A 10,512-nucleotide genomic window follows, 5' to 3' on the forward strand; every position below is an offset into this window, starting at 1 on the left:
CACGTGCCGTTTGTGAATGTCATGGCTTTGTACGTCATCAAGCTAAGTTATAATGGCAGCTTGTAGAGTTCTTCAGCAGATGCAAAGTGTTTGTGGGGCGTCTTTGTAGAGCATGAAAGAGGGGATTCAACTTTAAGAAAGTTGTTTTGTTGAAAGATATTGGTCTGATTTGTATGTATGTTGTAAGAAAAGGTTTAGTAAGTGAGTAGCATGAGCTGTGCTTTATGGGTAAGCATCGTCTAAGTAGTTCCCAAACCTTTTGGGCTTTGAGCCCTGTTAACACAAAGCTATGTCTACTTATGACCCGTCATCACAGGCTGCACGAGTTGTGAGCAGTTCAGAATGGTTTTCCACTTTGAGACCATTCGATATGAATAATGTTAGCCAGGTCTGGAGTAGTAAAACTATACCGCATTAAACTACACAGAGAAGAATGTAACTCTGTGTAGCAGATTTTACCCACTGTTCTAAGATACTGTGTAGTGGAAAGGCCAGCGTCACATCCTGTGTTGATACAAAATGTAAGCTTGAAGAAAAGCTAATATATTTGCCTTTATACATATTAGTAAAATAAAATTGACATAATATCCCATATGTGTTGCTGTCTCGGATGCTTTTATGTATTACCCGTATATGATCTGCTGCTGGGGCCGTCACATTTTGTGAAAATGATTGGCTGGGTACATATGATTTTACATATATGACAGATTTTGTGCAATGAGTGATTTAATGCAATAAAGTCATGAATACACCCCGCTCCTCTCTATCTAAGTTGATGAGTGCAGGAAGAAGCAGCGCTAACATGAACCCATACTGTCATTCTCATACAGTATATACACACACACACACACGCTTTTGCCAGTTTATTTAGTACACCTAGCTAAAATCAATGCAGTTTAAAACATTATATTACACAAATAGGTGTTCCTGCTATGCAGCCCTTATTGATATTAACGGGGTGGACAAAATAACAGAAACACCTGTCAGTACAATGCAATTCAGTTCAACAGCACCAGACACTATATCCTCCAACATGACCATACAGTTATATCACAATCTCTCTAAAACAGTACCAACAAAAACTGATTACAACTTCCATGAAGGTACAATGTATTGTTGGACTGTTGTAATAGACGGCATTAGTTTTAGCAAGGTGTACCTAATAACTTGGTAATACCACAGGCTGTTGTTTCAGAGGAACTCCAAGTGCAAAGAGGATAAGGTGTCATTGCAGAAATATTTATTGAAATAAATATGCAATGGATACACTTTCAAATTATGTCACATAAATATTGAATTCAAAGGCCGTTCTTTTAAAAATTCATTAAAATGCTTCAGATTTAGTGTCTCTCCAATTCATTTACTCTCATTAAAAATGATGTAAATACATTATTTTAATAAAACTTTCTGTCTGTAGTGACAGATCATGGTCCAATTAACAATTGTCTCGCCTTATAATACTATATACTGTTTTAGCTTATGATTTATTTAATGCTATCGTGCTGAATCGAGGGTCAAGTTTTCACATCTACTGCTATATCAATAGTACTCATTCATATAGAATATTGTGAACATGTAATATTTACAATCTCAAAAATGAGCGAATAAAAGCTTCGGTTATACTGTGAAAAGATATCTTGATATATATAAAACTTTAGGATTTAGACAAATATTTAGCAGATTTAAGAGTAAAACCAACCTCTACTATGCTTTCAAAGTCTAAACACCACAATGCAACTTGCTACTCTAGTTTGGTGAAAAATGAAGGTTGAGTCATGCTAGGTCGTTACAATCATCCAGACACAGATTTAAATGTTATTCTGTACAAGGAAATCATAGATAGATATTTAAACTTAGGACCGAAGTCAGTCATTTTTCACATCCTTTATAAGAGCTATAGTTTAGCAAATTCATATCACTGCGTATGAAACAGTTTAACAGTTTGTTAGAGAAAATCTGTCATTTTAAATCTCACATGAATGTGTGAGATTGTTCGTTATTTTGATAATAAAACTAGTATGAAGTCTTAAGCGATATGAAAATCTCAGATGGACTTTGACAGTCTCATTAAGTGCTGAACAAGGAATGCACATAAAGATCCACAAAGATTTCTCTAAAATATATTAAAACAAAAGAAAAAGACACAAATATTCTTTTAAAGTCTTAAAAAGTACACAGTATTCTATTGGGTATGAGTGTAGGGTTTCAGGGCATGCACCACCTGGCACTCAAGATGGTTTGTCACCTTCTTTCTTCAGACGGCTTCAGAGAAAAGAAACAAGGAAACACATTTTAGTTTAACTGAGCAATGTGGAACGATTTGTCTCCATAGTGGAGCAAGTGACCACTGCACAAATACTAAAAGTATTTTATGTGATGCTTTTAATCACGGAAACACATTCTTTACTCTCTGGTCTATTCCTAAAGTAAATTGTTTCAGCCTGTGCACTAGATAGGACATTGAAAATCCTCACCTGTAATAATCTTCCTGACTCGGTAGAGGGCCGCCATGCAGGTGATGCCCATGCAGCCACTGCTGCTCCATAGCCATCCTCTGCAGCTCTGCAGACTGAGCATGCATGGCCTGGAGCTGGTGAGCAGCAGACATCTGAGGAATGTGGCCCTGCAGCTCTCTGGGATATGCAGCTGGAAAACACAGATACAGAAAGACCAAATTGGAGGAACTGGACTCAAAAAGATACTCAAGTTGTAGGCTGTGAGTTGAGATTACAAACCAAACATTGGGTGGCGCAGCATCTCATGATCATGAGGAAGATCGCTGAATAACGGGTTGTGGATTGGGCCGCCGGGGAAGGGGAACCGGGCCAGACGTGGTCCTGGTGCCAGAGCGTCCAGAGGATGAGGGCTTAAACCTGGATAAAGAAATAAAATCATACGGTAAATGCAGGTCAACTTCTCACCACCAGATACATCAACTGACTAATTCACTTCTCAAAAGCCATCAAGTCAATCAGTCCAAACTCACCTTGACCGAGGGGATCCTGTTGGTGCAGGTGGAGGTGTGAGTGAACGTGAGAGTGCTGGTGATGGTGCGGCGTCACATTGAGCATCTGCAGCCTGGCAGCAGGGTCTGAAGCCACAGATGCCATCCTCTCTGCGTGGAGCCGCTCCGCAGTGAGTCGCTCTGCGTAACCCATCTCAGGGCGCAGCTGATGTCCTGCCAGCATTATCCTCTCCCGCTCCAGTTGGTTCAGCCCGGGATGGAAGGCTGCGAAGTGGTGGGGAGGCCCGGGTATGTGAGGCAGACCTATCGCCCCGTGTCGGGCAAAGTGCTCCATGGGGTTGGCCGAGGGGTGTAACGTTTCCATGTCTGGGGGCTTGACCTCGTAGCCGGGCTTCATCCTCTCTCGGAGCTCCCTCTCTCGCAGGTTCCTGAGCTCGCGCTCTCTGAGGCTGGGCTCAGCGCTGTACAGACCGGGCATGTGGTAGGCCAGCAAGGGGTCGCCAGGGCTCAGCGACACGTAGAAAGGGTGGTTGCGGTTGGAGGGCGACATGACATGGGGTCGGGCGTATTCACTCAGGGTGCGCAGAGCTGGTGTATCAGGGCCAATGTAGGGGGGCACCGCGGCGACAGTGGTGGGCGGCTGCTCAAAGGAGTGGCGTCCGTGGACCTGAACCGTCATCTGAACATCACTCATACGACTGTCGTGGGAGGAGCTGGAGGCTCTCTGGAAGCAAAGACAGCGTGTGAGACAACTCAAACATGATTATGACAGAGACGATGTTTAATAAAAGAATGAATGACTCACCGCATTTCTATCTGCCTCCCTTTCTCTCTCTCTCTCTCGGTCTTTCTCTCTTTCGCGTTCTTGTCGAGCACTGAGCTCCGCTTCTCTCCTGGACTTTTCAACAGCCTCCTCCCTTTTCTTGGCCAGCTTGGAGGCTGAAAGTGGAGTGAAGAACAGGTCTGTTCTGGCACAAGAGTTGTAACCGCGATCCAAATGTTTGATGAACCTGAAAGGAATAGAAGATGGCCATTCTTTTTAGTATGACTGATAAAAATAGCAACATGATTCATTCAAAGGTAGTTTTGGGTAATATTCCTGTCAGCTATAAGGACGTTTCAGGCTCCAAACTTGCTGGTGCAAACAGTTTCAACTCAGTCAACCACAATTAATGTAGTTATGCAATAACAAATATTGGACACTTATATTTGTCACAGTAACTCCCAATGTAATCTAGTGTTGCTCTTAATCTGCTGGATGTGTAAATAGGCAACTGTCTACTAACAAGTTCCCCTTATCCACTTATTAAGTGATAATATGTCAGCTTGGTTTCGCTGCCCCCCCAAGTGGCCAAAAACTATTCAGTTATCGCAGATTGAAACTGAGGGATTTGTTTGAAACGTCCGGTTGTCTGACCACTTGTGTTGCTTTCCATATTGTAAGTAAAATGTCACCATAACTGGTGGAATTTTTCTTTAAATTGGATTCTCAATAAAACAGAGGCATAATCTGCATTCAAACACTGTTCTATCTGCTTTCACAACAATACACAGGAACGTAAAAACCTTCTCCTAAGAAAGAACGTCTCCGGGCGTACCGTGCAGACTGGCTGGCATGGCTTGCCACGCTGACTACGGTGGGCTCTGGCGAGGGACTCCGAGGAGGAGACGGTGAGCTCTCAGCCTCTTCCATCTCATCCAGTGGCTCTTCTTTAATCTGAATTTGGCATCCTCCTGCCATGGGGCTCGCCGAGGGTCTCAGAGGAAGAGGCGGGAATGACGGCTGGAGGCTCGGGACAGGGCCAATAGCGGAGGATGTTGCAGAGGTGAGAGGGTGTGAGGCTGCAGCAGGTGGATGAGAGGAAGCCATGCTTTTTCCAGGGTGGGTCTGCACCTGAGAGATCACTGGAAGTTGAGTCGGGAGTGACTGCATTGGCAAAGGCTGTGGCATGAGCTGAAGAGGGGGAGGGGGAGCACCCGGAGGATGCTGGTTGGGCAGAATATTGAGTGGCTTTAAAGCAGGGGGAGGGGGCAGATTAGAGGGCATCTGAGGGAAAGGTGTAGCAGACTGGTGTGGCATCTGTTTGTGTGAAGGTGGAATGGGAGTGGTGGGAGGAGGCTTGACTTGTGGGCCAGATGGAGGAGGCTGGGGGAGCTGAGACTCCCGAAAGAAGGGTGTGGGTCGCTGGGGGGCCTGAGGTGATGGGCCATGAGGCTGCGCAGAGTTGAGAACAGGTGGGAGCTGAAATGCTGTAGAAAGAGGAGAGTCCTGACCCAGTGCTGGTGGAAGAGATGGTGGACCAGAAAGAGAGTGAGGAGCGGGCTGGGGTCGGCTGTTTGGGCCCGCTGTGGCAGCTGACTGACCAGCAGCTGGCTGACGGGGGTCTGGAGAAGGAGGAGGAGGGGGGCTCTGAGCAGGATCAGCTGGAGGGTTGCTTTGCATTGGCTGAGGAGTGATGGGATGGCCCTGAGAGGGGAGGACCGGTAGGATTGGCGCGTCAGCCAACACTGCAGCAGGAGCAACAGGCTCTGGTGGGGCGCCGTTCGGCTGGGCGGAGGAGTCAGAGTCGCTCTCGTTGCCCTGCTGAGGGCTGGGAATGCTGGGAGATGAGCTGCGGTTGTCCTGATCGATGTCTTTGGTGTCACTGCTGCCGTCGTCCTGAGCACTGCGGCTTTCTGAAGAGCTTTCCTCCTCCACCTCGGCCTCTCCATCTGACCGTGAGCTCCGGGGATCCTGGAGGAACAAACAAATAAATGATGTAAACAATTCAGCTGACCGCGATCATTTTGCATAGTGTAAATGTTGCAAAAATAAGTTTTTACACAAATGGTGTTTGACATTAAGTGTTCCCTCTCACCCGTGTCTTCGGCCTTTTGGGTGCAACTTTCTCAGCCTCGTCAGGCTCCTGAGCAGGACTCTCCCGGACACGTTTTGTTGTCTTTGGTGACGTTACCTCCTCTTTTATCTTCTGTGGACACAGCATGACATTTACAGTGTGGTGTTAATTACTGACACAGAAACCTCAGTAAGTGAACGACAAGCATCCACGGCTGCAGCATTATTACATGAATTCTCAAAGGGACACATTTTTTACATTAAATATAATGTGCGTGTATTGTTTTAGTCACATGTAGGTTGGGACTAACTAAAGTCTCATCAACACAACGGCGGAATTCTTTGAAAAATGCAAACAACCCTGCTGGTCTGGTGAGACAACGTCATACAAGTGCAAAATGTATATGAAATGTGTAGATTATGTCTACCTTGTTGGTCTTCTTGCTGGATTCATTCTTAATATCTGTGGAAGACGATCTCAAAGAATTAGAGGCGGTCACACTCGGGGAGGGCTGGCTACTGGACTGGTGATCCTCACTGGTGGGGGAACCTGTGAGCCTCCTGTGGCCACTTCTTAAAGATGACAGCTGCTGTAAAATAACATTCCCTAGTTAATGTTGTTAAAACACATGTAAGAATAACATGAATGCAGAGTTTCCAAAACAAGTTTTCTGGAGATTCACTTTTTAAATTTCACAATAGGCCGGATCTATAAATCATGAGAAGAGCGAATTTGTGCGTAAATCAACGTTCCTGATCATTTCTACTGCCAATCCCCCACCACCTTATATCATCTTCAAAAAGTAAACCAGACATTTTTTTTTTTTTACAATTTTCACAATGCAAACATTCATGCGGCTCAAAGGTGTACTGCAGATATAAATGTTAAATAAAAGACTGCAATAAATTCTGCCAATTTACTTGGCGACCCTAATAAAATCCCCTGCGACCCACCCGTCGTTTGGACACCAGTGTTTGGGAATGCCCTAATGTACTAGGTATGTTCCTAGCTAAAGAGTCACAGTAAAAACTTTTGACAGATTCAATAAGGCTGTGAAATCTGTTGTTCATCATAATGACATCTTAAGTGCAAAATTGCATTTGCACAGACGTTTTCTTGTGAATGTTCATTACTGGAAGTAAAGTTAACAGTGTGACTGATCTGCTAGCCTCAGGCTTACAGGTGCTCTGCTCCTTCGTGTCCTCATGCCATGCTTGCTGTTCACCTCTTCTTCCTCTTTGACAGGTTTAAACAAGAATGGGGCGCCTGTGGATTTTGGAGCTGGCGGCAGACATCCATGTTTATTTTCATGTGTGCGACAAGTAGTGCACAGCAATGGGTTGTCTCTTCGCCCCTGGTGCAAATCCTTCAAACCTGAATAGGAAAAAGAAAAAAACACTTTAGGCACAAGTTTTCCAAACATTTTAAAACACTATCAGGTATTTTTTTTTTTTCAACATAGGAAAGACTCTTTTACAGAAACCTGTAAAACATTCGTATTCCAAACAGTAAATCGCAAATAAAGACATGCACTCACTTGTTGTACCACAGTGGCTGCAGCTCTTGATTTCCTGTTCACTGTCTTCACTATCCAGATCATCCTCACTAGCAGAACTCGCATCCACTGCAAAGGAAAAGATCAGGTTCGATGAAGACGTCCAGCTCACACGACTGCCACACTTTGTATGAAATATGAACATCTGGAACAAAAAATGGGGAACACTTAGAGCTCACCTGAATAATTTCGTGATGGGGTGACCGGAACTGCAGCAGAGCGGGTCTTGGCTTTGCGAGAGGACGGCTGTCGGCGTTGCTGTCGATAAGCTCTCGTGCCTGCAGCCTCGGGAGTTTTCTTCCAGTGGTAATAGAAGGTGATCAGTTCCCCCTGATGAGAAGATACCACAACTTTTAGGAACAATCCAAGTTGTGTTTCAAATCAAAAATACAGCATTCATAAAAATCACAGCAAATCACAGCACTGCATTGCAAAAACGGTGTTAAATTACAGTCTTTTTGCTGGGCAGAAACTCCTTCCGGATCCGAAAGAAATTCTTTCCATACTGTCTCAGACCTTTGATGAAGCGTTTCTGGAGGGAAACATGAGGGAGGGTAGTGGATCAGATTAAATGATATACAGTTGCCAGTCAAAAGGCTCCAGTATAGATCATGTGCATCTTGTGATGTATAGCAGCATTTGTTAAACAAGTACTAGACTGACCTGCCATTTAAAACTAAGGTAGCGGGTTAAAAAAAAACGATATTTTAGTGCAGGGTTGTATCAAATTTTAGTGTACAAAGATGAGTAAACTGCATATTTCTGATGAGAGAACTATATTTTTACACTCACTCAATATGCTAAGCATAGTTAAAATGCATCAACAGTTTGCATCCTTTTTATCAGCCTGCAGAAACACTGTTCAGGACTAACAGTGACTGACCTTCAGTGCAGTACTACTAGCTAAAGGCGTCTCACCACATCATCCTCCGACCAGCACTTCTCGATTAGTTTCGGCAGAGGCTTCTTCACCAGACGCTGGAGAGCTTTGGCTGCATCATAATGACTAGCATGTAGCTACAATTGAGAAAAAAAACAAAAGAAGTTTGTAAATCTGCAACGCAATATTGGAGTTCCTTGACTTTACTGGATACTGATGAGTATAATTTAAGTTGTGCTCCGCACCGTGTTGAGTGCGTTGAGCGTGGTGTCATCACGGGAGGCTGCTAAACATCCATCCTCTGTGGATCCGCCATCACACATCCCCGCAAACGCTGCCATGCTCCTTAAAAAACAAAAAGGGCAAAAATATATATTGAGGGTGCATTTCTAAGTACCCTGTCAAAGAGATAGTAAGTAACACTTGTTATTTTACCAGTACCAGTGTAGTGCAAACACTGACCTGGCAGCTCTGAGGTACATGAGTAGGTCACAGTCATTGACTCCAGGCATCCACATCAGCTCCTCAACCTCCGTCTGAGTCTGTAAACCAGGAGCAGACCGCGGCTGCATCTCTGGAAGTTTGGCCTGCAGTGAAACCATCAAACACTTATTAGACCACCTGAAGAACGGCAACAGAACGTCCTGCAAAGATTCATGTTTAAAAAGGGGAGAATTACAGGGCTAAATCACACATATTCACAAGGTTTTCAAGACTCCCTTTTGGGTAAAAAAAGTCATTTTAAGAGTCAATAATGTGCCGTATTGCAATGTGTAATGAATTATAATTAAATGGATACAATATTTTATTATAATCAAATAGATATTGCTGCTGCTTCGTAAGAGTACCTGCTAGAATCTGTTTCAAACTGAACAGGCAGGTCTGACCTGTTTTATAATGAGCCTAATAGGACACCAAGACACTCAGCAGGCACACATACTTCTATAACATAGTCCTAGACATAAATCAGTTCACCTGATGACTCGGTCCCACTCTTATCTCGCCCTGTGTGCTGTTCAGGCTCCTGAAATGGTAAAAAAAAAAAAAAAAAGCATCACACGCTGCATCATATGCATTAATAACTAGTTTGAACGCACAGTTTAGACTTTGGCAAAGTCTTTAGAGTCAAGGAAAAGTAAACTCAGTTTAGGTCACACGGTTTAATGTCAGTCTGCCATGTATGAAGCGTGAATTATCAGGTGATTAACGCTGCACGGTGCACACACACACACACGTATGATCGATATGTGTACAAGTTGGCTGTCAGAGCAGCTTCACCTCCCACTGCACAGTGATTTCAGCAGAATAACATCCCGCCCCTCCATCACTGCTGAGCCAATCTCAGCTTTGACCTGCGCCGTTTCCTTTTATTACATGAATGAAACCCGACGCCAGCTACCGCTAAAGACTGTCAATCAATCATACACGAGCCGCTAATTCTCTCCGGTCACCATTACGAGAACAGTGTGTGCTACTTTAGGAGATCCTAACAGGTTGACAGAAGCTGGCTGACTCCGTCTCGTGGCTAACTGTTAAGCTAAAGTATGCGATCGATAATAAATATCAACGTTAGCGTCCCACAACATGTCGTTGACACACAAATACCGACAACGACCAGTGTCAATACACGTCAAGCCCAGAGGGACTAACAGATTTATTAAAAGGATGCACAACGTTAATCTGCTCTACTGACACTATTTGAAATAAACGCTGCAGACCAGAGCTGTAAGCTAACACCAAAGCGCACAGATATCCATTATTAACAGGAGCTACTAGCTGCTATCAGACAGTAACCGTTACGCTGGTATTTGGCTAGCTGGTTAGCCAGGCACGAACTTCGTGACCACTGACACTCCGACTGTTTGATACAAACGGCTCTTAAAGTCACGCTACAAAGCACTTAGAGACGTATTAAATAAATAACTAAAACACGTTTAAGTTGATCAAGTTACCTCCGCGGACTGAACAGGTCGTCCATGTCGAGGGATGTTTGGATGTGGCTTGTTGACACTACGTAGCGCAGTGGGCGATACACACAAAAACTATGCGAATCCCCTATTACATGGCTATTCAAAATGGAGGCGGTGTAGTGGAGCGAGTCAGTCTATTTTTTTTCCCAGTGCAATGACCTCAGCAGCCACAGCTAAGCCTTCAAAGTTGTCTGGGTGTACATAACTGAGCATGTGCCGCGGATCAGCAGCAGGAGCAGGAACCACGGAGCCTGCTCATCATCAGCTGCTGCACACACACACACACACACACGGGCCTCCATGAA

The 10,512-nt window shown here is 44.3% G+C and overlaps 1 protein-coding gene across 4 annotated transcripts; it reads right to left on the minus strand.

Annotated features, from left to right (window-relative positions):
• Nucleotides 1-848: 848 nt before the first annotated feature.
• rereb (arginine-glutamic acid dipeptide (RE) repeats b) lies at nucleotides 849-10,362 on the minus strand. 4 transcript variants are annotated; one of them, XM_076110796.1, is made up of 17 exons: nucleotides 10,190-10,362; nucleotides 9,213-9,261; nucleotides 8,700-8,824; nucleotides 8,483-8,582; nucleotides 8,276-8,374; nucleotides 7,809-7,889; nucleotides 7,537-7,687; nucleotides 7,340-7,426; nucleotides 7,028-7,176; nucleotides 6,230-6,388; nucleotides 5,824-5,934; nucleotides 4,564-5,699; nucleotides 3,771-3,975; nucleotides 2,987-3,689; nucleotides 2,736-2,873; nucleotides 2,475-2,646; nucleotides 849-2,262 (listed from the first exon to the last, which is right to left on the minus strand). In XM_076110796.1, the coding sequence occupies exons 1-17, from the start codon at nucleotides 10,213-10,215 to the stop codon at nucleotides 2,229-2,231; spliced, it is 3,525 nt and encodes a 1,174-aa protein (XP_075966911.1). In that variant the 5' UTR covers nucleotides 10,216-10,362; the 3' UTR covers nucleotides 849-2,228. The 4 variants fall into 4 exon arrangements, with proteins under 4 accessions (XP_075966911.1, XP_075966910.1, XP_075966909.1 ...); XM_076110795.1 differs by having other exon boundaries at nucleotides 6,230-6,391; XM_076110794.1 differs by having other exon boundaries at nucleotides 6,983-7,176.
• Nucleotides 10,363-10,512: the final 150 nt, after the last annotated feature.

Source organism: Anarhichas minor, unplaced genomic scaffold (assembly GCF_050575085.1).
Source record: "Anarhichas minor isolate MPS153535 unplaced genomic scaffold, ASM5057508v1 ptg000043l, whole genome shotgun sequence".
Taxonomy (NCBI): Eukaryota; Metazoa; Chordata; class Actinopteri; order Perciformes; family Anarhichadidae; genus Anarhichas; species Anarhichas minor.

What these genes read in the sequence shown, in the direction of transcription:
- rereb (XM_076110793.1), bottom strand. Translation starts at nt 10,215, where the DNA reads ATGGACGACCTGTTCAGTCCGCGGAG. An exon ending in CCAGCAAGAAGACCAACAAG is followed by an intron (nt 5,935 to 6,229) that starts GTAGACATAATC and finishes CTGTGTCCACAG; the next exon opens with AAGATAAAAGAGGAGGTAAC. An exon ending in CCAAAAGGCCGAAGACACGG is followed by an intron (nt 5,700 to 5,823) that starts GTGAGAGGGAAC and finishes TTGTTCCTCCAG; the next exon opens with GATCCCCGGAGCTCACGGTC.